Below are 27,414 nucleotides of genomic sequence, written 5' to 3'. Positions count from 1 at the left end.
CTGTGGGACAATACACTCATGTCTCAAATGCCAGGTACACATTAATTCCATAAAGCCAGCATGTTGCAAATGCCATTGCTGTGAAACTTATAGAGGGAATTAATTGAAAAAAATCTTATTGTTGGATGGTCGTAAGTATTGTGTGTTGTTATTTCTGGAAACGGAGGGGGGCAGTGGCCGTTCAGCTTGACGTCACGATGTGTGTGTCAGTCGCTGGCACTGGCAGGGTGCGTGATTTTGACCTGGATCTTCTCATCTACAAGCACTAGCCTCCATGAAAAATGGCTTTGTTTACTGTTTGGAACAACAATGTATTGTGTTTCTTATTTTATTGAAAAGCAAATGTACCGGATAGGGTAATTACAGCAACGGAGGCATGTTGATTCTCATCCTCCACTCCGCATTCGTTAGCTAGCTGAAACTAGCAAGCTACTAGGTTACTACGGGGTGTCAACTCTAGACCCACTGCCACTGGACACCAGTAACTAGCTAGCTACAGTAAGTTAGCCTAGGCGTAGGTAGCCAGATAACGTTTGCTTTCAATACAGCTACAAGACGCATTAATAAGGCGCCGCATCATCAAACCACTTAATATTGGTCTGAAGAAGCATTTTAAGCCAGGTAAGCAGGTTGACTCTGTCCTGTCTGTCAGATCATGTTTTCTGCTGCAGCTTGCCAGTGTAGCCAACTAGCCAGCTACATATAAGATTGTTTTAATTGTAATTGGGAACAGTAATAAACTAGGCATGCCTTTTGCTGTCACTGCCTGGAATGTATCTCTTAAGCCTAAGCCCTGGCTTTAGTTTTTCCATAGCAAAATGACTTTTGCGAGCTTGTGTTTAAATACAAACTGTCTCAGTTCTGTCTTTTTTTTTTTACACAAAAGCAAGACATGCACAAGTTAGTTGCCTTGCCAGACTTTTTGGAAGGGCAGTTTGTTTAATGACGTGTGGTACTACAAGCCAGCTCAGCTAACTAAGTGGCTAGCTAGCTAACCACTAACAATTGCCCGTCTGCTGTACTATGAACTCGTAAACACGTTTATTAGAAAGGAATGTAAACAAACTCGAAGCCAACTGGAACTGTTCTTCTAGCAAACTGCTAGACCTTTAACCAAGCTATATAGCGATAGCTATCCCCAAACTGAGATAGCTAGTGCTAGCTAGCTTTTTTCCAAGTTGTGGTTGTTGTTGGCATGGACATTACGTTACATTAGCCTCTATCGACGACAATGTTGAAAATAACTTTCTTGGCTAATGTTACTTTAAGTTTCATATCCATATTTGAGGAAATATAACATGTGTTCTGTTAAGAGAGTACCTAAAGCCAACATCAAAAATGTGCTTGGTGCCAGATATTTTCACAGATGTTTGCATGTGTGTGTTAAGTTTCAGGTTTGCGATCGAGCATACTTGTTTAGTCTTTATACTCTTTACCAAAATAAACTGTAAGTCAATTAAACAACGATTTTAACTTCAGTTGCACCTATATTTGTCGATTTTATATCTCTTGGAATATTATTTATATCCTACTGCAGTATTGTCGTTTATACATTTTTTATCTATATATTTTTATACTTTGTACTAAGAATGAGGGAAGAACATGTACAATAAACTCAAAAAGCCCAATTATATTTTGAATGGAAATCAAAGCCACATGGGTAGGCTAACTTACATTAAGCATCTATTAGTCCAACCCTCTTATCTTTCCTACTGTGGTGAAATTCTGAATGCATTGTGTAATGTTTGCTATAGGCTGGCTGGTCTGTGCATAAATGTTTAGTTAACGTTATTGTTTGACCAATGAGCCGGCTGAGATCAGTGGCAGGACTGATGGTTACTTTGGTAACATGGGGATGGGGCTATGAAAGCAACAGTGTTGGGTTTACTTGTCGAACAACGTAACTGCTGTTTACAAAGTGTGGAGAGGTCTCTCCCATACACACACACACACACACACACACTTGGGCGTAAGATGAGACATTAAGACTTCTCGTTTTGATACACCAGGCGGTTTTCAAGAGAACATTAAATCATTTACACAAATGTCACAGCAATGGCAGTTCCCTCAGTCTTATACTAGGGTATTTGTGCGAAAAGTTAACTTGTTGAGGAATGGTTTTTGTCTTTTCTAAAAAATAATGTTAAGGTCATCCTTTGAATTCAGCCGTGAGGTGTGGCTTCAAATGAAGATATAAAATCACACTAAATCTATTGGTGTTTCTAAGGGGTGGGGGGGGGGGGGGGGGGGGGGGGGGGGGGGGGGGGGGGGGGGGTCAGTGCTGGAATAGGCTAGAGATAGGGAGAAATAGAGACCCAGTGTATGTGTCTCACTCTGCTCACAGTCAGATAAGATCACTGTTGTTGTTCAGGTAGAGAGTTCATGGCAGGACAGAGTCAGGGAAAGGTGAGGCCTTTATAATAGCATTATAGTTGCATAGGTCTGTGTGTCATAGTTTATCAGTCACTATTTAGCAATATTCCACAATCTTTGAAAGAGTTTATCGTGTTGTGTAAACTGAAATGATTGCAAATGTCTGGGTGTATTTTTAACTCGCATGTGGACGTTCATAAAGTACCTGTCGTTTTCTAGGCCCTACACTTTGTGTTGTGTATGACTTCAGTCATCTGCGTGTGTGTGTGTGTGAGCTTCAGGGAGATGACAGGACACGGCACAAGGCAGGGCGTTGTATCGTTTGCAACCGTCTGAACAAAAGCTCAGTTGTTGCTAGATCATGTGACACTGTGTGTGTGTGTGTTCCACCCTCATCATGTGATCTGGGGGCAGGGCTCGTTCTAAGTGCTGAGTCGCCCTGAGAAGCTCTTTCTACCGCATGGAGCAACCAGAGGAGCCAGAGAAAAAGAGAGATGGAGGGATGGATGGATGCAAAGCCAGCCGATGAGAGATTTGAAGAGGAGATGTGGCCGGTGGGAGAAATGTGGAAGAATATCCATTTTGGCTAGACCACATTTCTCCCATCCTCTCTCCCCCCCTCCTTCCCTCTATTTGAGCATGAATATCATATGATCCTCTCGTACAGCAGGACACACTTTTTCCTATTCCCTGGAATGGTGGAGTTCTGTATCAGAGTGGTCAGGATGACCCAGCAAGAATTCAACCAGTCATAAGACTGGGTGACACCTAGCACGCAGAATTACTTTTCAATATCGCAGCCCTTAACTGCTGTAATAGAATCATGGTCTGTATTTTCCTTCAAGGTAAGTTACCCAACTTGCTGTATGTGGTTGGTTTGTTTCGGTCCTACTGACCTCCCTGCATTCTATGTTTATGGACAGTTTTGCAAGTTAATGCTACACCGCTAACTGGCGTCATCAATGATTCATAACGTCAAGGTTTTACTAGCCTAGATTAAGGTTTTTTTCTTCCCCCTGCTATTAGCAAGTCAAGATGATGTGGCAAACCTTGTCAGTGTCACAAGTCTTGCTCTTTGGCGTTTTAAAAATGTAATTCCCTGGTTGTAAAACCTTCAAAGGGATTGTATGGGCAGCGTCATGGAGCTGTTGTCTTGGCCCCCGGCCTATAGGTCTGGTAGGACCCGTTTGGTGGTGGAAAGTCTAGTTTGGCAGACTTGCTCGTCAAGCCCTTTGGGCTCGTTTCAGAGCGTGAAGGAGGGGTGGGCCGTCTCTAAAGTGGGATAGTGTCTCCAACCTCGTTTTGTCCAAGGAATGACTCAGTATTTAAAGGAGTGTATCTGTATTGGAAAGAAAAAGAGATGGCTTAAAGATTAACTCCCTTTTAAGACTAACAATTTAGCTATTTCTATTTTGGGGCGCAGGGTAGTTTTGGTGTGGACTACAAAAAATGTATGCAGAGAAACAGACAAGCAGCCATAGAGTTTGGGCGAGGAAGAGAGCGGGAAAGACAGCCAGGCACAGTGTGGGAAAGAGAGAGATCAACAGAGAGCTGGTATCCGCTTTTCCGACAGCATCATTTTAATGAAGGTCCCGTCTGGTTATCATCTTAGTGCCAATGGAATTGAAACCTGCAGACAATGCAATCTTCAAGGCCTTGCGACTGCAAGTATACACTCTTTTTCTCATGCACACACACACACACACACACGGAACCAGAGCAACAGTGTGCATGGTTGTTCCAGACTGAGCCAGTTTCCAGATCTGTCACAGCTGTGTGCTGATGAATAATTGATGAATGAAGGAGGTTCCATTAGAACAGATCCCGGGTCAGTCTCAGGGAACGTCACACCAGCCTGGCCTATCTATTATAGATGGCTGAGTTTGGTGACCGTGACAGAGGAGAGGCAGCTCAACAGCTGTGACTGGAGGACAAATGGTGCTCTCCTTCTCTTTTCCTGGGAGTGCTGTTGGGATCCAGACAAGATGAAAGAGCTGATGATGGTTCCATTTCAGTGAGTTTCCTGCCGTGCTTTTCACCAAAGTGTTTGTGTGAGCGATTTGTACTCTCCCTGTCTGCCTGATCGTCCCTTGTCGGAGCTCTACGGAGCAGGAAATGAAGGATCTCGCTGTAGCTAATGGCAATGGTTGCCATGGTGCCCCCCCCCCCCCCCCCCACAGCCCCCACTCTGAGCCATCCTCTACACCAAGAGGGAGGTAACTGAGCTAACTTCCTGTTTTAGTTTTGATTCCTGACTCAGTGGACAGGCACTTCCTGTGTTGGGTAGCCAAGAGAGACGAGATGGGAAGGGGGAGGTAGGAGGCCTCACAGAAGCCTGGGACTGCATTCTGATTGGGCCCTCAGATGAGAGCATAGGGATTGCAAGGTTGTTGATCGTCCAGGTTGTGGCTACAAAACCAAATTAGTCTCTAAATCTTTCACTTTGTGTATTTATCAAAGGAACTCATATCCCTCTGTTTGTTTCAGAGATCCGGTGTTGGCTGGGCGTATTTCCGGGCGCAGCCACACAGAGGGTCCAGTGCGAGGGGCAGGCGTTGAGCCAGGGCTGGACGGGCATGCATCATGACCTCGGTGGTGCTCGTCGACAGCGGAGGGGCGGTGGTGGAGTATGTCACCGCAGTGGAAGACCCTCAACAGGTGAGGCACATGTGCACACACACCTTGTCCCTTGTCTCTGAAGTTTATGACATTTTTCAATGAGATACATTGTTAGATATATAGGGGGTACTCATGCTCACTCACGATAGATTTTGTATTACAATTTGAAATCAACAAAAGGAACATGATTGGTGGTGTTTCTCTATGCTGCATCTTTTTTTCTTTTGGACATATTTGTTTACCCTGTTTATTTGCTAACCATCTCTGTCCAATGGCCGTTTTCATATTGTGACACACTCTTTCTCCTCCATCCATCCCTTCTTTTTCAAGGAGGAGGGCCAGTGTGAAGTTGAGGTGGAGATGGAGGGCGAGGCAGAGGGCGAGGTAGAGGGGGAGGCCTACGAGGAGGAGGTGGAAGCAGGGGCTGGAGAGGAGGAGGAGGTGGAAGGGGAGTACCAGGCAGTGATTGTAGAGGAGGTTCCAGGCGCGGGGCTGGGGCAGGAGTTGGAGCAGTGCTTCTCAGCCCAGGTACTGGTGTACGATGACGGGACTTACCTGATGCATGACGTGGGGGACGAGCAAGAGGTGGAGACTGAGACAGTGGAGACAGGTGAGAGGAAGCTGGATGTTTGCACATGCACGCTCATGCACACACACTACTGGTGTGAGATACACCCAGTCTGAATCCAATTTCTATGGCAAAGTGTTGGTACTTTATTTTGTTATCTACAGCAGTAGGATATACCTGATAGGTTGAAGATGTGCAAAACTGGAGGTCACTCACGTATGACCACAATAACTTTTACCACATATTCAGCCACACTGTAGACACTGCCATCTTGTGGTTTTCCCTGGTAGTAAAACATAAAATAAATGTTAGTCAGAATCATGCTCGATAATATACTTGTCTATGTATTGCGTAAGTGCCAGTGTGAACATCCACACGCAACATAAATAAAAGCACAATAACCAGTTTTGCACACAAGTAATATTTGTATAAGACTGACACTTAGACATATCGACATCTAGTCAACGCCTTGCTTGCTTGTCTATCAGTATTGAGTTACCTAAACAAATCTTGTAATAAGAAATAAGTAGAAGTCTATTAACATCAAAGCGTAAAATACATTTTGAAATTAAATTTATAAAGTTTCAAATTATGTAAGTATAGCACTCCTCTCCGAAACTAGATATACCAGTGTATGAAAAGCTTGAAGGAAAACAAACTATGATTACTCATATTTTACGAATCAAGAAGCCGACATGAAGTTTTTCTTTTTTTTAAATCCTTATTGTCTATTATTGAACGTAGTGTAAATTATGGGAAATTATAATGTAAGAATCGTCATGTTTGAATGTAGTCGCTTTCTTCCTGTTGACGTCTAGTCTACGCAAGAGGCGGAGGATTTCCTGTGTTAGCCGCGGAAGGATATCTCTCCACCGCAGTGTGGCTGTTATGCGTTTAGCTGAATTTGAGGAGATTTCCTGTGACGGCGGAGTGATCTGAGATAGTGGCTGCCAATGCATTTCTGTTAAGTCAATGTGAATCTGCAGCAAGGGAAGAACATGGCGACTTCACTGCATGAGGGGGGGCCCGCAAACCAACTCGATCTGCTCATCAGAGCAGGTAACGTAACGAAATAACTTTCAAACTCATCAAGTTTGCGATTAGTAACGTGTCTTGCCTATGTTTATGGCGAACCCTGCGCTCTTATCCGTTAAGTAGTTGTGTGAAGTAATGGAGGGCAGATCAGGAAGTAATCACCTTGGCTAGCAACATGCATGGCGTTCTCCCGAATTTCTTCATCACGTCTTAAATTGCAAAAAAGTATTGTTCATTCTGTCTTTCTGCAAGCTTGGACTGTAGTCTGCACACAATGTCTGTTGCACACCGGCATGCACTATAACGCCTTCGATATTTGTCGGAATAACGGTTCACAGCTAGCTGCTGAGAAACCAGGAAGTGTGGAAGATGTTGTCTTTCCTACGTCTTTGCCACGCTGTCTGAGTCGGAAGGGCATGTAGATTTATTTATTTTTATCCACACATCTGTAATATTTCTCATCAAAATGTTAATGGCCACTGAATTAAGATTCAGTGCCCATGTATTTGATTTCACTGTTTTCACTTTTGTGATCTTATGTCCGCTGCAAATGGAAATCTTTTTTTTTTTTTTGTCATATTGAATAACGTTCCACCAACAGTTTTCCTAAGCTACATAGCGTTCTAACCATAGCATGAGGTTACGTGTTTGGGGAAATGGTCAATATGTTAATTCTGTCATTTTATGCTTTTGTTTTATTCTATTCCATCTAAAAATTTCATTGTCAAAAATGGTCCCGTTGTCCAAACGAGGGATTGTCGTGGCCCGTGCAGTTTGTGGCTTCAGCAGAGGTCCCGGTCATAGCTTTTGGATTTACCATCTAGCGTTCAAGTTTATACATATTGTTTGCATGTAGTAAGTGATTGAAAGGTTATTTCTGTGGGGAATTGTTATTTTTTGTTTTAAGTATTTTGTTTTAGTTGATGGCGGAAGCATTGTTATACATCAAGGCGGTCGTCGCTATGATTGACAGCACCATTAGTCCAACGGATTTCGCGAGTCATTCGAAGTACTTCCTTCGTCCAATAAGCTGTTTAAGAGGGGTGGGTCTTAAGCGATGAGGTAGCCAATGGTGCACGGGGCGGGTATTGAGTGACAAGTGGATTTGAGTGCGTCTTTGAAGAGAACTGGAGGGAAAGGCTGAGAAGAGTGTAAACACGGAAGTCATAGGGGACAGCACTACTTTTTGTCCAAGCTGGCTATTCTCGGCTCGTTAAACTAGTACCAGCTTTCTATTTTTTTAGACGAAGCATGATGAATTATGACAATGTCTACGGATATGCACACGTGTATCAGTTAACGTTTATTTTTTTTTATTTTTTTACTACATTGTTTATTTGTCTGTGGTGTTCAGACTAGTTCCTCATTTTATGCATATTTATGCATGTAGTACATAACCAAACAAACATCACTCAAAGTACCATAACCCACCAGTACCATAATCGATGGTGGAAATATCTCTGCAGATCTGCCTGGTTTCAAGGGCAGTCCAGCCTATGGAATAGCTGCTCTGAGTATTCCTATGTTGTGTTTGTGTGTGTGTGTAGGGCTGAATGACTGAGACAGTATAAAGATAGCTCCTCTGTTCCCTTCAGATATCCAAACAAGGACAGGGTAGAAAGTAAAGTGATATTGCCCCCACTTCTTCTCCCATTTCCCCCTGTGATTGACAACAGCAACAGGTGCTCTGGGTTCCAGTCTTCAGTCTGCTGGATGAGCTGTCTCTGGCCCACTCTCTCATTTTTCCCACCTCCTTTCCTAGCCTACATAGTAGTCTGGAAGGATCTCCCCCCCCCCCCCGACACACACACACTACCTTTCAGCTCCTAACAGTTAAGTGACAGGTACTAGGTAGAAAAAGATATGTCTAAGAAGGCTGTTTCCAGCAATTGGGGTCAGAGGACGGACCTATCAGAGGACAGACCGGCTGGTAACATGATGCCTGTCTGCTGTCTCAGCGTCAGTCTGGCTGTGCAGGTCACAGTGGCTGACAGGACTGGGCAAAATTGAGCTGATCCTAAATCAGTCTAGAGGTACAATTGTATTTTAGGTCACTAGGGGGCACCATTGAGAGGTTTCTCTGTGATGTAAATTGAAATTGAAGATTGTTTTTTTTTTTACGAGAAGTCTCAAGCAAATTTGAGCAATCTGTGTTCGTAATGTGTCCGTCACTGTCGCAGGTTATTGTTGTGTACAACATTGCTAATATGGTTTTTGTTACCTTTATGAGTGTGTGCCCCCCTTCCGGTGCACGGGTTCTAACGTGTGTTTGTGTGTATTTCAGTGGAAGCGTCTGTCCATGGCAGCAGCATCCACTGCTCAGACAAGACCATCGAGGCAGCAGAGGCCCTGCTGCATATGGACTCACCTTCCAGCCTGCGGGGGGACCGCAGTCCAGGTAGGACCCCCCCCCACACACCCACACACAGGAACACCGCCCATGCAGCCGTTTTAATAGCTTTTAAAGGATTTACCACATTTAAATCCTGCCTACCGACCCCCCTCACCTCTGCCCATCCCCAGATGTGTTTGTGCCGGCATGCGTGGCCACACCGGACTTCCTGCACGCCGCCATGCGGCCCGACGCCATGACTGAGACCGTGGTGGAGGTGTCAACGGAGGACTGCGAGGATGACTGCCCCATGGAGGTCACCCTCATCGAGGAGCCCGACCTGGAGCCGGAGCCTGACCACGAGCCTGTCAAGAGGAAGAAAGGTCAGCCCACACAACAGACCATCATGTAGCTCTAACCAACCAATGAACACTCCCATTCCCTGTGGTAGTCAGAGAGGCAGGACCTCATCCTATAAGAGACCACATTTCTGTATAGAAGACTAAAAACCATATCCTAAGTTGGTGCAATGCCTTTATGTGTCGTACTAGACATAATTGTATGAGTTTGTTTACTTTCTGCCAACACAGCAAGGAGGGGTTGGACGTTGATCCGATTCTGGTTGAATAACTTTATTGGTCATCTGTCTCTGTAGCCGGGCGGAAACCCAAGACTCACCATGCAGCCATACCCAACGGATCACCTGACCTCGGCATTAAGAAGAAACCCAGAGAGGGGAAAGGTGGAACACACAACCACACACACCCTTGCTATCTTTTGTATCCGTTGGCATCCCAACAGAAATGTATTTTAACAGCCATCTCTTGGTCCTGATGACTGATTTTGTATCAAGCAACAGCATCAGTCATGAAAATTAGCATAGAAGGTGAACCTGTGTGTTTGTGTCCCAGCGGGCAGCACCACCTACCTGTGGGAGTTCCTGCTGGACTTGCTCCAGGACAAGAACACGTGTCCCAGGTACATCAAGTGGACCCAGAGGGAGAAGGGCATCTTCAAGCTGGTGGACTCCAAGGCTGTGTCCAAGCTGTGGGGGAAGCACAAGAACAAGCCTGACATGAACTACGAGACCATGGGCCGGGCGCTCAGGTGAGGAGTGTGCGCTTGGGTGGCTTTTCTACGCCCGTTTTGAAAACTCACTTTGAACATGGGACTTGTGACTCATCAGTCTACCACCTCCTCCACCCCACCCTCATCCCCCTTCTCCCATCCAGATACTACTACCAGAGAGGCATCCTAGCCAAGGTCGAAGGTCAACGTCTGGTGTACCAGTTCAAGGAGATGCCCAAGAACATTGTGATCATCGACGATGACAAGGCAGACTCCGATGATCTCAATGGCCAGGAGTGTGCCTCTTACGAGAGGGTCCCGCCCCCGTCCGAAACGCTGCTCAGCGCCGTCGAGCTTTCCAAGACACCCAACATCCTGCGGGGCGGGGCCAGGGCTGTGGTGCACTCCCCCGTCGTCAAGGGTAGCAAGGCGTCGCTGGTGGGGGGAGGGGCCTTGGCGGCGGGAGTCCAGCGGATAATGACGGTGTCTGCGGCGACAGACGGGAGCCAGACGCAACATTCTCACACAACCATCATCCCCACTGCAGCCGGACCCAGGTACCAGCCTGCCACTGCCTCATGCCCCTCACTGGGCATTTACTAAGATATCATGTCACTTTGGTTTGGTTGTTTCCTATAAATGCTCTATAGTGATAAAGAAAACTATTAACAACATTTCATCTTTGTCTCTACTAATATCCAAGTATAGTTGTTTATGATTGGTTTGATGGTTTTAAGAGAAAGTTATGATGCAAAGAACATAATGTATCTTTAAACAAAAACAATAGATGTGTGTGCCAGTTAGTAGGCTCACTGTTGACTTGTAAACAGGTCAGACCCCTCGTCACTGACCCCTCCCCCTCCCTCGTTTTTAGGACGGTTCGGGTCGCCATGCAGGTGCCGGTGGTCATGACGACGTCGATGGGCCAGAAAATCTCCACAGTTGCTGTGCAGCAGGCTCAAGGGACTACGGTGGCGTCGGGCCACACCCTCCTCACCAACGCCTCGCAGACGGGCAACGCCAACACCCAGCAGAAGGTAAACAATGGCCACTGTGCACTTGAGGTTCTCAACACTGAGCCACCACAGTGTGGTGCCATTCAGTCAGATTGCCAAACAGGAAGTGACGTGTTTGACCCCCCCCCCCTCCAGGTCATGATCCAGACCATCCCCACCATGGTCCCTGCCACGGCGGAGAATGGAGACAAGATCACCGTCCAGCTAGCCAAGATCATTACCATCCCCGCCCACCAGCTGGCTCAGTGCCAGCTCCAGACCAAGTCTGGCTTCGGGGCTTCCTCCCAGGGCATCAGTCTCCTGGGGGGCCCCCTCACTGTCCGTGCCCTGACCCCTGTCTCCATGGCGCCCGGTACCCAGGTGATGAGGCTGGCGGTGCCCGCCCAGCAGACGCATCCACATCATCATCAGCAGCTTCACCATCAGCTGGTGGTGTCGCAGGCAGGCGGGACTCCGGTGGTTACCATGACCACGGCCAATCCCACGGTGGCGGTGGTGGCGCCCCGCATTGTCAGCAGCATCATCAAGAGCAGGGAGGCGGTGGCAGGAGGGGGAGGGAGGACTGGGGCGGAGCAGGCAGCGGTCCAGGTGATACCGGTCCTATCCGGGCCCAACCAGACAGGGGCGGACAGAGTGAACCAGGACGCCACTGAGGTCACGCCACTCGTCACCCAATCAGAAGCTGCAGGCGGGGAGGTCGGCACTGTCGTTATCAAATCTGAAGAGCCGGAATGCTGAGAAAAACAGAGACTTGAGAGGGATTGGTGGACGTACATACACACACACACACACACACACCTATCAAAGCCCACCCAACCACCCCTATTTGCCTTAGGGGAGGGTGGGGGCACAGTACAAGTTGGCCCCACATTTTTGTTGGTTCTTTTTATTATTGAAACTACTTTGAGACACTTTGAAAACTAAAGTTCCCATCATGCCTCCCTTCTTTCGGGCTTGTCCACCTCTGTTCTTCTCAGATCTCCGGTTCCCAAAGTGGAACCCATAGACATAAAAATCCGGCAAATGACATTTGAAGAGACTTGTGTAGACAAAGGGACCAACTGGGATCACTACATTTTAACGGTCTTTCCTTGGAACGATAAATCGGAAGGGATACCGCAACACTACAACAGGCAAATAATTCAAATGAACCAGAATGTGAACTGGGGAGGGGAGGAAGAAGTTTGTTACACTTTGTATAGAAACCTTCTTTATTTTTTTGCCTGTGTGTTTCTCTTGCATTGACAAAGTAAAACCAGCAATTTGTTTGACTATCACTGTGCAGAACTTGTATGACAGTGCCAGGTGCTATGTCGGTCTCCCCTACACTCAGTGTCACACCACTGCCACATACCAATGCGCTCGCACTCACACACACTCACCAGGGACTTTTGGAAAGAGCGCTTTTAGGCTCCTGGAAGGCAAGTAAAGAAAAAGGGACTTGATGTGTATATATCTACTATACAGTTTACGAATTTTAAAACAAGAGCAGCCTTAGTTTTGATGACTTCTTGTTTGTTTATAAGCTAATCTAGCTTTATTTTTTTTCTTTGCATAATTTTTCTGACGAACAATACCTTGTACCAAGCACAGTATTACTGACGAGTACAGAATCACTTATTTAGTTAAAGTTCTCTCAGTGTAGGTCAGGCTCTTAAGAGTTCCTTCCGGTTGTGGCAGAATTCCTGGAGTTTCTCCTAGTGGAATGTTAACTCTTCCTCACCTCCCTTATCTGTAATAACTGACCTGGGTACCCTGCACTGCCCTTTTAAACGCTTCACTTCTAGCTATTTGAAATCGACAGGTTGTTCGGCAGCATGAGTTTATAACCCCCCCCCGACATGTCCACTGCATTTTGCCTTTCCTAGTTAACCGATTTCGAGGGAGAAAGAGATGTTTGCGTTCAGACTGAACTAGTTTGTATATTCAACATTTGAAGTATATTCTATTTTGTTGTACTCTTGTTTCAAAGTGTATTCAAGTAGATTTTACTGAAATATAAAATCAAAAAACATTTGAAACCATTGTGTTGTGCTTGCAAATTATTTTTGCCTTTCCATCTTTGCTGTAGAAAATCAAACATTCTACTTTCAAATCACTGTTGACATTGGGTGAATAGACAACAGACTTAATGACCTCACACTGATGAACTGTCTTCACATAAATGGAACCTCTTTCACCACTAGATGGTAGGGGGGGATCTTTTGGTACCTCTCAATTCGAATCGATTCTTGGGGTCACGATTCGATAAAAAATCGATTCACGATTATATTCAGTATAGTGCATGCTGTATTGGACAGTTAAAAAGAGTGTGACAGGAAAAGATGGAAGACGCACAGAAAAGGGTGAAGGCTTGATGTGAACTCAGGCTGTTGCAGTGCCGCCCCAGCTTTCAGGGCATGCACACTAACCCAGTGAGCTAACAAGGAAGCCCTGCTTTCTTGTGGTTTTTTGACACCTCAACTATGCAGGTTGTTACAACTAGATAGTTCAACGTCAAGTCGAGTTCATGTTGAGCGGAGATTGTTATGATCCCTGATATCTCAGTGGCAAGGATGTGGGCTACTGTGTGAGAGGGCTTGTATTCAAATCTGGCTGAGAGGGTTTTCCTACAGCTACATTTTTGCTCTTCGACTTATAAATAAAACTGATAAAAAGTAAATTTATTTTTAGACTCTTGGTTGAGCCTTTCCTGGTGGGACAGTTGGGAGAGGGGATGTGGACAGTCGGGGAGTGTGCTGCAGTTACAGGGATCTGGACAGTCGGGGAGTGTGCTGCAGTTACAGGGATCTGGACAGTCGGGGAGTGTGCTGCAGTTACAGGGATCTGGACAGTCGGGGAGTGTGCTGCAGTTACAGGGATCTGGGTCCATGGATGTGTTTGGCACTACGCTCTGTGATGGATTTGAATCCAGATTGTTGTGATTTAGGCCCTTGATCTCAACCCACTACCCCACGGGGTCTTGGGGTAGGGCACTGACCCCTGGGGTCAAGTTGAGAGAAAAGGAGAGTGTGGGGAAAAAACCTGGGATTAATTTTGTATAATTTTATTTTGGGGGTATGATACAACAAGGTACAAGGTATTCACATTGCACCATAAAAAACCATTTCTAAAATGGACAATTTAGTCCTTAGAAGTAGTGTGAACCAATGGCTTTGAACATAAAACAAATGAATCTGTAGCACCACGTTCCAAACTTGGGTCAAACTAATTAATCTATATCTGTGGAATAACTTTTTTAACTTCCCAAATACTTCCAAAACCCCAGTTTATCAAATGTACTCCGGTGGCTTAAAACGTCATTTTGTGTTTGTATGTACGTCCAAGTTCTGAGGTAACTGAACGTATCTCCCTTAACTCAATAGCTCTGAGCAGGTATAAGTAAAGAAAATGCTAAAACATAGTTGCATACACACCTACAGTAAGCACAGGGTTAGACTGACAGACTAGACTGATAATAGAAAGGCTTACACGTACTTTTGTACAAACCAGTTTTGTACAAACCAAAGTGCTTTAGACCGTTATTTTCCTAAATGGTATTCCCACACAAAACTCTCAAGTCTCAGCAAGCCTGTGTGTGATATCCAGCCATGTGTTCTGATGTGGGGTAACACCCAGATATCCCAGGTCAGGAGCATGTGCAGGTTATCCACCCACCTGAACCACTTTACAACAGAGCCAGTCAGGTGCTGCTGCTCGACAGACCATCCCTTCTTTTACTCTCTCCGACTCTCCCTCCTTTTTTTTCTAAACCCGGAGCTCACTCTCCAGTAGAAGAGAAGACTTGAGCAGTTATGGCACTACATTTCCATCTTTTTTTCCCCCCACTCTATTTCCTCCCTCACTCTCCCCGGTCAGTGAAACTAAAGTCACACACCAGTGAGAGGTGGTCCGATGGGTAGTTGTAGGACGGGAGTCTGTTGGGGCCTATCTGCTCCTCTGTGGGCATGTCCAGCACGCCATCCACCCTGAGCTGGTCCTGGGAGTACCAGACGTAGTCCAGCGTGCTGCAGCACTCTCCAGTGGGCCGTATCTTCCAGGTCGTGTAGGCTGGTTCTGAAACGCCATCGCTGCTCAGCCTCTTGTAGGCCGAGTCGAGGCCGAGAGGCGATGCGGCGAAGCGCCGGTACACCTCCTCCGAGGGGACGGCGTTGAAGTCACCGCAGACCAGCAGGGGGGTCCCCGAGGCCCTGCCAGAGGGGCCCTCGCCGCCCACGCCCCGGGCCTGAGTGATGTTCTGGAGGTGCCGGAGCAGGTCGGAGCCCTGGGCGCTACGGAGATACTCCCAGCCGCTGCGGGCCTTGAGGTGCGTCACGGCGACGCACAGGCGTCGGTCTGTCGCCCGGCAACGGAGTGTAGTTACCACGGCCACCTGCGGAAAGATATGCTGACTTAAGTAATTGTTATACCCTGTCTCCTCTTTAGGGCCAAATTCTAAATGCCAACTAATATTACTGTAATGCAAGGGAAGTGATTGGTCACATTGGCAAAGCCCTCATACCTGATTGGTCGGTATCAGCATAGCCGATAGACGGACGTTGACGCTCTCCAGGAGCTCGAAGTACGATTGGTCGAAGAAGAGGGCGCAGCCATCTGGCCCATTGTTGCCCTCGACGTCGAGACAAGGTGACCAGGGCTTGGGGCAGAAGTGACCTTGGTAACCCAAGCTGGCCAGGATTGGCTGGAAGGTGTCGTAGTAGTGATCAACTTCCTGAAGACACAGGATGTGAGGTCGGTAGGTCAGGATTTCTTCCAGGATGAGGTATTTTCTGATTGCCCAGTTGAGGGCATCCAAGGGGCAGTGGACGAAACTGTCTACTCCTTCACCCAGCGCTGAGAGACAAAACCAGAAAGAGAGCGAGAGAGATAGAGCAAGAGAGGTGGAAAAGAGGAGTAGGGTAGCAGGGAGTGAGTGTGAAGGAGACAGAAAGAGACAAAGTTATCCACAACTTTAACAATGTTCACTTTTATGACTTATTACATGTATTTCCACCCACAATACTGATCGATCTTACAGTTGCCTTTGCTGGCCAAATCACAATATCTCATTTATCTCCCTTTAATGTACCTTGAGCCAGTATGTTCCACTGCATCACCCTGATCGACCCATTGGGGGAGGGGTGGGTGTCTGCATCACGGGCGCTGCTGAAGGCACGCAGCGGGCGGGGGGGTCGGTCCCTTAGGGCCTCCTCGCACTCCCTCAGGAGATCCAGGGGGTCTGCAGGCTCCGGGGGGGTCAGGCAGCCGCTGTGGGGGTCCTGGTAGGCAGGGCTGGGATGGTCAGAGGGAGCCAGGTCGAGGGGCTGGGCCAGGGCGCTGTACAGCCGAGCAGCGCCTCCTCCCATTGGACAAACTGGGGAGGAAGGAAGGCTTGAATATTAGTGCTGGTTAGGACAATATGAACTGTCAGTGAAAAAAACGGGATGGTTCAATAACATGACTGTGTTCTAAGCATCTTTTCTCTAGTCGAACGGGCTTCAGAGGCCACACTGGTCAACCTGGCTCAACACAACCCATCCTTTCACTGGGGGGAGGGGGGTATCTTTGTGGCAACACCAGCATGTGACACTAATCCCCTTACAATCGCCAGTCTGATCCCCACCTATCATCAACACTCCAGGATAATCCAATTAGCCAATGAAGTCTACGTGAAAAGGTCAATTTGGGGTTGTTGCTGGGAGAGAGGGCCAACGTCGCCAACTGGCTATGGCATTTGACTAATTTAGTTTGATCAGCAGTCAACAAATGTTTTCAGATATTTACATTTGATAATGGAGAGTAGGGTAAAACAACTCTTGGAAAGTATGTTTTAATATGATTATATACAAATATTGTGAAAACACAACTGGGCCTAAGAGGAGGTGTGACTGCTATGACGAGCAGAAACACCATTCTTGGTGTTGAAGCACATTCACTTCTGTTTTGGCTGCTGAATGAATGCGTTTGTCTGTGTATTGTCCTTCCTTGTGTGCATGCTCCAGTTTCACTTCAGTTTCAACCAGTCTATGTGTGTGTACAATATGTTGTAAATCTCCTTTCGCAATCTCTTTTCATTCCCTGCTGTGTGTGACCTCGAAGTTCATCTGTTCAACCTTAGAAGCAGCTGAAAGACAGTTGCTTGTCCGGCTTCTTCCATATGCCTGGTTAGTGCTTACTACCAGATTAGCCATTATACTGTATGTCCATGGACATTACCACCTTAACTCTAAGCGACCACACCATGAATTACTGTGATTAAGTTCCTCAAGCAAAAGCTGGTGTATGAATCATTGTATTGGTTTTGGTTGGCCAACATTTTTGTGGACCAAAAGGTGGTGGTTTTGACTTGACTGAGTCATGATTACTGATATCATTTCAACATTTTAATAAGCACACTCACACGCATACACACACCATGTGTTCCTCTGAGGGCATGACACGAACACACGGGGAACATTTTGTGTCCTCAGAGGGTCCTACTGGTTATATTTAACTGCTGTATCCTTAGTTATAAAAGCAAAAAGCTGAACCTGTGTTCAAAACAAACCGACTCCCCAGCAACCAACCAACTTTCTCTCATTGTTAAGGAAATCTAGACCAAATATCCCAACGTACAATGTAATCACTTAACAGACCCCAAAGCAATTTACAGGAGGATTTAAACCTTTAACCTTCTGATCTGCTATCAAATGTTCTACCACTGAGCTATACCTGGAACATTCACCCTGACCCCCAACACACCCACACAGAGAGCAGACACCAGCAACATCACAAACAACAGTCCTTCCATCCACTTCTATAGCCCTAACCCTATACCCATATAAAAGTACTAATACACATAAACAGAAACGCAGTTGGTCTTACCCATAATTTCCATCATTGTCCTTGAGTTAGCCTGACATAAGTGTGTCTGGTTGAGAGAATAAATGTTGCTCAGTGTTTGAGAGTGGCTTGTGTAAAAAAAAGTGTTGCTAAATGTGAACAAGGCTTTTGTAACGTCAGATAGTGTGAGATATTGCTGCTGTCCTGCCAGTTGTGTTGTGGAGAGTGCAAAGTGTTACCTCTGCACTATGAACCAAAGAAAGGGGCGGAGAAAGAGAGATACAGAGATTAGGAAGGAGTTACGTCAGTTGACCATCTGGGAACAACACTACAGGTCATTTGAAGAAAAAAATGAGCTATGGATGTGCCATTGTCTGTAACAGGATGTACAGCGCAACACTTAACCACAAGCACGCGAAATTTAAGTGTGAACCATTGACTCAAGATGTCAAGATTTGTAGCTGTGAATGACACAACTGCTGGTCGAGTTTGAGATGTGCAATCCCGACTGTGACGTGCGTCTGCCAACGTCAATAAAATGACGACAAAAAAACATTGTACAATTTACATATTGTACTTGAAAAAACAATCGCTATGGAAAAGAACATGCAGACGAATCAATCTGTTGCAGCATACCATCCTGCCGAAGGACTAGACTTTTTGTCTGAGCTCCAAGTTAACCTTTTGGTGAGACCATAAATTGTCAATGTATGTCCGTCTGCCCCCCCCGTCCCCCTTATAAGAGTTTGCATGAATGGAAATGTGTGTGTGTGTGTGTGTGAACATGTTCTCTCACTGGGTTTCAAGTGATCTTTGTGCTCCCCTCTGACCTTCACTACAAACTAGCATAACAAAGTTTCGAAGCCAACTTTCCACTAGCTTTATCAGTAGCGGATAGCCTGGTAGCTGGTAGCGGATAGCTACATTAGTTTGATGCTAACTTTTAGCGGCCTAGCATAGCTTGCTAACACTTTTGTATTTATGCTTTTTGACAGACTGCTTATCTGTCATAATTTCCTGGGCTTCCCTGGTCATAAAAATTACTTACTCATTCATCTCATGACCATCACCAGTAGTTTACTAGCTAGATTAGGTGTGCATAGATCATACGTGTGCTTGCATTTTATGGCTAGCTATTTATTTTTATTTTTTCAGGCAGCCAAATGTCACTTAGAAAACACAACCGCTTACCTGCAACCGCCCTACACATTTACTGGTAGTGTAGTAGCTAAGGTACATACAATGTCGATCAACGTGATTGATCCACTTCATATTGTAAACACTATCTCTGCAGCCTAACCTATCAGCATACGTCCAGCTTTGATTTACCTCAAACATTTAGAAGCTGGCAATGCCTACAACTGTAAAAAAAATAACTGTTAACCTAACATTGTAGAATATTAAACAGGCAGGTGGAATATAAATCCTTAGCGACCATGAAAAATCTGTTTTGAGTTTTGGAGACACATGGCAAAACATGCTAATGCCACATTTTAATAGACAAAGAGAGCAGAGAGGAAGAGAGAACGTCAGAAGATACTGTGAAACAGAAGGGACGGAGAGGGAGAAAGAGAAATGGTGTGAGAAAGAGACGGCCAAGTGAACCAACCAACCACATAGAACGAAGGTTAAAAGCCGCTGTATCGGACATACTAAAAGCGTAGTTAGAGCTGCAGCGCACCTTTAAACAATCCTTACCTGTGTGCCGGTATGCTCCAACGTGCTGTCCCAACAAGCTCATCGGCTTGTCCTCTGTGTGTGTGTGTTTGTGTGACTGGGCTATTAAGAAAAGTGTGTGTGTGAGAGAGATAGATAGAGAGAGAGAAAGAGAGAGAGAGAGAGAGTCTGGTAGAATAGTAGTAGCTGTGTTGTCTTTTGGCAGCTGCAGAACAAGGTCACAGGCAGCGCCAGTGTTAAAACAGAACCGATGCTGACATCTAGTGGCTGATCGAAAATGCAATCCCGTTTAGTAGAACGAAGTGTACAGTACAACTTGATCATGCAACACACGCGACAAACATAACTACATGGAAATAATTTTGCCAATCACTAAGGTATCAATATGAGTTAATCTTATATCAAGTACTGATACCAGAACAATCTACTTGAGAACTGTAACGAAGTATTTGTACTTGTAACCATGTAACAAAAGTGTAATAACATAATAACAGTGTAACAACAGTGTAATAACAGTGTAAAAGCAACATAAGTGTTGCAACAACACTCTCTGGCCCGTTTTCTCTCACCCTGCCCTCACAGCTCCTGCATTCTTTCTCTACTCCCTTCTCTTATTGCTCCCCCTTCCCACCCTTACTCCCTGAATCCCAACCAGCGTCACCTTTTCTCCATTACAGCTTTTCACACACTCACTTGAGTTCTCCATCTCCTCTCTGTTTCTCCTTTCAGAAGACATGCCCTTAAGGGGATGCACAGAACTTGTTTTCGTTGTCTCTTCCCTCTCTTCTTGTCATCCGTGATTTGTCTTTGAACAAGTCTTTTATGTTGTTGTTCCATCACCTCTCTTTCTTTTCGGCTTCAATTTGGCTGTTTGAACACAAACCACACAGACACAGGTGTATTGAGAAAGTAATTGAGCGAGACAGAGTGGGGAGGTGAGGGAGGAGAGGGAATAGATGGAGAGAACGAGAGGAGGGAAAGGGCAGGAGAGGCTGGAATTATGATGCAGTTATTTCTGTTTTTGCACCTCACCTGTTAATTATTGGTTTACAGAGCATAAAATCCTATTTAGATGTTACAGTACTACATTTGATGAAATGTTTGTCGAATCTGATAAAACACTGTGTTCACATACATAGAAAAGGTATCAAAAAGGTCTAGAAAATACATATTTAGAATATCTGAAAGTTTATTTTCCCAGTAATCCTCAAAATCACAAATTTTGAAGGTGTATATGCCCACTCTCAAAACAAGAATTCAATTTTGACAGGCTTACAGGTCTACATGTGAACATATTTCTCAGCCACTTGGTGGCACTCTTTCACTGGTTTTCTAAATGTTTTCTTTTAGTTTCTCATTGGGGAGAGAGAGAGAGATGGAGGGATGGTGGGAGGAAGCCTGAGGGGTTTAGACGGAATGAGAGATAGACAACAAACGTAGCGGTGGGGTGGTGGAAAGTGGAGAGTGAGCGTGCATAAGTTGGCAGAAGGTTGTCTACTGTCTGTAGTACCGTTTTGGCATCATGCACATGCATCTGTGGTCAATTGTGTGTTTGTGTGTGTGCAGACACGGCTGTGGCTCTGGATTAAGGAGTGTGTGTCGGTGTTAGCTATCGCTGCTCCTGAGCCACGTTGTGCAGGTGGCACAATCTGATTTCATTTTGATCTGATTTCTCAAGGTGAGAAGAGTTAGTTGTGTGTGCATGCATGTGTGTGTCTATCATGGATTTGTGGTCTATTTTTGTGCGAGATGGTATCTTGTTTTTCTGATGTTTGAAGCCCATAAAAGGACAACTGTTACACATGGATGCATGCCCAATGACATTATATCTATTTAGCAGTGTGTGCACGTGTACATGCCTGTCTGTGTGTATGGATTAGTGTGTGTTTGTTTTTGTGCTTTTCCAGAGTCTCCCTGCATGTTCATGGGTATGTGTATCTGTGTGTGTGCTTTGTCCAGTTTCCATGTCTGGGCATGTGTGTGTGTGTGTGTGTGAGGAACTGCCTGTGCCCCATTGTTGGTTGCTCCGGACTATCTCTCCCTCAGCATCTGTCACCGTGGCAGCAGATCAGAACCAGAGCCCACAGACCGCTCCACCCATCTGCAGCACAGTGTGTGTGTGTGTGTGTGTGTTTGTGTGTGTGAAGGCCAGTTTCCTGACTGAAGTCAACATTCCTTCAATTTCTCTCCCACTTTCTTCCCAGTCGTTGTTTCTCTCCCTGAAGCCTACTCTGTCCTGGTAACTCTGCTTGTCTGTTGTCCTCAGCAATGGTTACCCACATGTAACGGTTGCCGTTGGATATCGGCGATGATTCTGGCTTCAGTTGGTTGGGTTTAGGAGCAGTGGTTGTGTACCGTGTACCTCACATCTTAGGGTTAGGGTTGTGAGAGACAGAGACAGAGACAGAGACAGAGACAGAGACAGAGACAGAGACAGAGACAGAGACAGAGACAGAGAGGGACATAGAGATAATAGACACGTAGGCAGACAGACTGATAGAGTGAGGACAGAGGACAGAATAGCTGACATGTTTCCTTAGAGAGCTGGTTACCATGTCAGTTTTTTTGCCCTCTTTTCTTCCCTCTCTTTCTCTCTCTTTGCTGTTTCCCCTCTCGTTTTTTTTGCTAGAAGCCTGTGTACCCGTTGCAACATCCAGAACCACTTTGATCTGTAGTCTGTGCTGTGTGCGTGTTTGTACTAATGTATATGTGTGTACGTGTGTGTGTGTGAGAGAGAGAGAGACTTGGCCTGTCAGCATCACTACTGGATAGCATGTGTCTACATGTCAAGTCCCACACACAGAACCTTTTTTCTGTGTGTGTGTGTAAGAATCTACCCCACATTCTTTCTCTCTCTCTCTCTCTCTCTCTCTCTCTCTCTCTCTCTCTCTCTCTCTCTCTCTCTCTCTCTCTCTCTCTCTCTCTCTCTCTCTCTCTCTCTCTCTCTCTCCTGCCACTAATTTGAGAAGAGAGCAATAGAAAAGTGAAAGCCATAAAAAAGCTTCCAAAATATGCCATTCTCCTTAATTCCTCAAGATCAAAATGTCTTCTGGTCAGTATCAATCTGTTCCCCCACAGTGCCAGAGATAACAACCCGGGTGACCCCTCCTCTAATGACTGCGTTCGCACTGCACGCAGCTTAACGAGTTGAATCAACGAAGACTATGCGTCCAATCATTCCGGCGTTATCGTCCGTCTTAAAGACGCATCGACCGCTCTTTGAAGACGCATCTTCGGCGCGGAGACACCGGCCTAATTTATTTATGATTGCTTACATATTTGATAAGGACAGCTTGCGAAGAAAAGACAAATGTAACTTTGACAGTTTTTTATATTGTTCTACTCATGATCAGTTCCGAGGCTGAATTTGGAGTCTCAGAGCGTCAGTTGTTGATTTCCAAACTCCTCAACGTTTTTTTTGTGGAGCCCCGAGTTCTTATGTCTCCACACACACCCACCCTTCTTGTCAAGGTCATTGTAGAGCTTTCTCATGAGCTTCTGTAAAATACCACGACACTCTAAACCACTCTGCCTCCTTAAATGTAGGCTTAAATCCAAACAGGTCTTTCCAGAGGTCACACTCTGATTGCACCTGTCCAGTCATGAGCAGATCAGTGAGAATGAGGTCTCTGTTACACACTGTGGTGGGTCTCACACAGGTGCTACTGAGCCTACCAAGACACCCAGGTGACAGGCAGTCAGTCAAACACTCACTTCCCTCACTACCACACACACACACACACCTGCTAAAATACATTTATTTCTCCTCTAGCTCTCCCACACCCATCCTCTGCGTCCTCCCTCCCCCCCCCTCTTCCCCCCCTCTCTCTTTCTCTCTCTCTCTCTCTCTCGCTCTCGCTCCCTCTCTCTCTCTCTCTCTCTCTCTCACTCTCGCTCCCTCTCTCTCTCTTTCTCTCGCTCTCTCTCTCTCTCTCTCTCTCTCCCTCTCTCTCTCTCACTCACTCACTCACTCACTCACTCACTCGCACACACACACAAACACATGCACACATTTCCGAGAGCAGACTGACACATACAAAGATGTGCACACGCATTCGTGCATGCCGTGCACACATTCCTTAATAGGCCCTAATTGGAGATACTGCCTGCTTGGTTGTTGAACTGGTGTGAACCGCACTAATAATTACAGCATGTTGTGTGTGTGTGTGCACTAGCCAGTAGAGGATTGCTCTCCTGCCAATCTCACGGTTTGACGCCTATTTGTCCTTGAAACCTGGGGATGCTACTGGGTCACACTTGTAGTGTGAGTCTCTCTGTGTGTGTGTGCGCTTTTGTCTGTGCTATGTCCAGTCTGCCTGTGGTGTGTCAGTTTCACATCCCTCCTTTCATATCTCTATCCCTTCATCCCTTCATCCCTTCATCCCTCTCTCCCACTCTCCCTCCCACCGTCTCTCCCTCCCTCCCGCTCTCTCCTTCTCTAATCTGTGGTGTAGTCGCTAATGATCCTGGTGTGGGGTGGACAGAAGGGACTCAAGGACTGGCCTCTTTGATCAGCCTTAGATCCCTGGGATCCTCCTGTTGTTCCTCACACACACACACACACACACACACACACACACACACACACACACACGCACACATGCACACACACACACTGGACGTGCATGCAAGTCTGTGTCCGTATTGTGCGTTGTTTTCTTGTGTCCCGTCTGTTCGGTCTCTCATTGTAAGGGTCGTAACACACACACACACAAAGCTGTGGCACCGCCTGCAGTGATGGAGCACATCTGAGACCAGAGAAGATCCATATTGAGTTGGGGTCAATAGGTGTTTTTGGATTGAACTTGAATGTGTGTTACAGTGTTTGCGTGCATGTCTTGCCCTATCTGCATATGTGTGACTGTGAGCAAATGTGTTTGGATTCCAGCACCCCTCCTTCAATCGTCCATTTAATTTGATTGGTATTTGAGCTAAACCCCGTCCGGCTGTCTCGTCTGGCACGCTCAGGCAACGCACATCAAACGACCTGACATTACGACTTCAATCTTCCCGACATCGGAGGATCTGAAAAAAAGCAGTCTGAAAATGAGGCTGGCGCTCCCCAGAGCACCTTTCTGAAATATACACCTCCTCTCCTCCCTCTCCCCTCCTCCCTTTCCCCTCCTCCCACTGGTTATACAGCCTTGGGTGGCTGGTTTCTATCTCTCTCCCTATGTCTCTCTCTGTTTTTCTTGTTCCCCCTCTTTTGAGAAGAGTGGAGTAAAAGACTGGAGAGATGACTGTGGCCCGTCTCACTAGTCTGAAATGGTTAACTTGTCTCTCCCCTCCGCTCCTCTACTCCTCTCTGCTCCTCTCCTCTCTGCTCCTCTGCTCTCTGCTCCTCTGCTCTCTTCTCAATATTGCTGTCACTTACCCTCTTAGTGTCATTGAGACTGGGTAGGCCTTCTAGCATTAAGTACCTATTGAATTAAGTGAGGCTGGCAGGAGATTAATAGTACATTGTTCTGACCACCAGGGGGCAGTATTGCTCCATGGTAAATACATGTCTGTCTGGTGTGAAAGCCTACAGTGGCCTTGGTGGTGGTGTGGTGACTAGAATACAGGTGGTTCTGTCTGTATTGTGGATGTGTGTTTTATCGGGTAAATGCAAGTACACATACAAACACACACACGCAGACAGGCAGACAGGCTTGCTGGTGCTTGGTTGGTTCATACAAACAGACACACACACACGCAGACAGGCAGACAGGCTTGCTGGTGCTTGGTTGGTTCTCCTCTCCTCTGTGCTCTCCTCTTTGACTTTTGGTTCTGTTCTCCTGTGTTCTACCCTCTGGTCCTAGGGCTTTCATCACCCCCCCCCCCCCCCCCCCCCACACACACACACACACACTGGCAAGGAAAGTGGGGAGCAGTTGTGTGTGTGTGTGTGTGTGTGTGTACTGTACTTGTGTGTGGAGGGAATAGTGATTGTCTCTTATGGTGAAGTGTGAACCACCCAGAGGGTTTGGACACACATACACACAAACTCACTTACAGTAACCTCACACACACACACACACACACACACACACACACACACACACACACACACACACACACACACACAAACTCACTTACAGTAACCTCTCTCACACACACACACACAAACACAAACTCACTTACAGTAACCTCTCTCACACACACACACACACACACACACACACAAGCAGAAATGTCCTCACAAAGACATACAAAGCTACAGATGCACACAGGAATTGAGATGTGAGCACACACTCGCACACTGGAACACGCGCCCACACAAACCCACATTTGCAGTCACACAAAAACACACATTCACTCAGAGTGAATGACCAAGCAAAAACACAGGAATACTCAATTATTCTGCAGAAAAGGCTTGCAGGCAAACAGACTAAAGAAATGTCACAAACCTTCCCCATGTGCTAAAGTCACAATGGAATAAGCTATAGTGATTTAGGAGTATCTCCCTGTGTGTGTATGTGTTCATGAGATTGTTTCATGTTTACTTGTGTATGTTTAAGTTACGTTGTTTGTGTTGAAATGTGTACATGCCTCTGTGTGTGTATGTGTAAATGTGTGTGTGTCCGCCCGCGGTGATTTATAAGTTGTAGGCTACTTTAGTTGTAATGGTGTTGGGCTGTCGGGGAGAAAGGCGGAAGGGAAAAACCCATTAGAGACTTGTTGTGTGGGGACGGAAAGCCATGGCTACATTTCTCCTCTCAGGATAAGCTCAGCCTTGCTATCTGGACAAACTATTGACTGTGTGTATGTGTGTGTATCTTGACGGCGGATTAGCTGTGCAGTAGCAGTTGCTCCATTACCTTACGCTATACAACACTCTCAATCCGTCGTTCTCTGTCACACACGCACACACACACCCACAGTTGATTTCATGCCTCTGATTGCACCAAACATGTATTTTAATTAATTCTGATCATATGTTGTAAATCACCTTCTTCATTAATTTAGTCCTTAACTAATACGGATGCAGTGCTAAATCGTAACTACTGGGGAATGACAGGTGTTGGCGTTGAACAGCGGTTAATAGTACATTAGCGGCGATGAGATGCTAAATCAACACGGATCACTTCAAAATCATCTGCCAGTCTCATCCCTGTTTGGTTAAATGGGCACGAGTAGGCCTACGGAAGCCCAAGCCTTCGCCAAGCCAATTCCCTCTGACTAGGCAGAAATATGACAAAGGATGAAATACGGAGAAAAAAAAGTAGCCTTAGAGAAATTGAGCAATCATTCCAGACGGTAAATTCCAGAGTTTTGGATTTCAGGAATTAGCCGGTCGGTGTGATGTGTTCCGACGCGAGCGTCTTAGAGCAGCTTAGCCAAGTAATATTTAATAACCTAAGAGTAAACAGAGGAAGCAATTGCTCGATAAATAATTAAACAGAATTTTATAAATATATTTTTTAATCCACTCCAGGTTTCTCCCAAGTGACGTGATACCTTTGGACAAGTCGCTGTTCCGTCTTTAGACACAGGGCGGTGCTCTTACTACACGGAAAAGAATGTGTAAATAAATAATGAATGTGACGGTTAAAATGGTAAATGCTTCTGCGAAAGAAGCCATAGCCCCTTCTTATAAAAGCTGTTTCTGTAAGAAGTCTCTTTTCTTATCATTTTGGTCTCAGATTTCCCGTACAAGGAAAGAGGAGGGAGAGGCAAGAGGGCGAGTGAAAGTGAAAGAGGGAGAGAGAACGAGCGTGGAAGGGAGAGAGGAGAGGGGTTACGTGTTTTTGGTCCTTATCATAGGTTGTCCTGTTGGCGGGGGGAAAGGAGAGGGTTGAGGGTAAAACCCCCACTTGTCTCAACAGTGAATCAGAGAAAGAGGCTGACCTGCCTGTCAAACAATAGAGGGTTTGGGGCGCATGTGATATGGTACAACAATGATAAAGGTTGATCCTTCCTTCCTTCCTTCCTTCCTTCCTTCC

The 27,414-nt window shown here is 46.0% G+C and overlaps 2 protein-coding genes across 7 annotated transcripts; one reads left to right on the top strand and one right to left on the bottom strand.

The window, feature by feature from the left end:
- Window positions 1–202: 202 nt before the first annotated feature.
- LOC124483960 (ETS-related transcription factor Elf-2-like) lies at window positions 203–13,035 on the top strand. 5 transcript variants are annotated; one of them, XM_047044572.1, is made up of 10 exons: window positions 203–621; window positions 4,861–5,031; window positions 5,323–5,602; window positions 8,880–8,993; window positions 9,119–9,310; window positions 9,583–9,669; window positions 9,839–10,034; window positions 10,160–10,552; window positions 10,870–11,032; window positions 11,147–13,035. In XM_047044572.1, exons 2-10 carry the CDS (start codon window positions 4,957–4,959, stop codon window positions 11,747–11,749), a joined length of 2,103 nt encoding a protein of 700 aa, XP_046900528.1. In that variant the 5' UTR covers window positions 203–621; window positions 4,861–4,956; the 3' UTR covers window positions 11,750–13,035. The 5 variants fall into 5 exon arrangements, with proteins under 5 accessions (XP_046900528.1, XP_046900527.1, XP_046900526.1 ...); XM_047044571.1 differs by lacking the exon at window positions 203–621 and adding an exon at window positions 2,803–3,218; XM_047044570.1 differs by lacking the exon at window positions 203–621 and adding an exon at window positions 3,226–4,387.
- noctb (nocturnin b) lies at window positions 12,735–19,691 on the bottom strand. 2 transcript variants are annotated; one of them, XM_047044574.1, is made up of 4 exons: window positions 19,511–19,691; window positions 16,080–16,364; window positions 15,513–15,844; window positions 12,735–15,383 (listed from the first exon to the last, which is right to left on the bottom strand). In XM_047044574.1, the coding sequence occupies exons 1-4, from the start codon at window positions 19,551–19,553 to the stop codon at window positions 14,853–14,855; spliced, it is 1,191 nt and encodes a 396-aa protein (XP_046900530.1). In that variant the 5' UTR covers window positions 19,554–19,691; the 3' UTR covers window positions 12,735–14,852. The 2 variants fall into 2 exon arrangements, with proteins under 2 accessions (XP_046900530.1, XP_046900531.1); XM_047044575.1 differs by lacking the exon at window positions 19,511–19,691 and adding an exon at window positions 17,855–18,060.
- Window positions 19,692–27,414: the final 7,723 nt, after the last annotated feature.

The sequence above is a fragment of the Hypomesus transpacificus genome, chromosome 22 (genome assembly GCF_021917145.1).
Source record: "Hypomesus transpacificus isolate Combined female chromosome 22, fHypTra1, whole genome shotgun sequence".
Lineage (NCBI taxonomy): Eukaryota > Metazoa > Chordata > Actinopteri > Osmeriformes > Osmeridae > Hypomesus > Hypomesus transpacificus.
The sequence above is the reverse complement of the archived record's forward strand: the minus strand, read 5'-3'. Positions and strand labels throughout refer to the sequence as shown.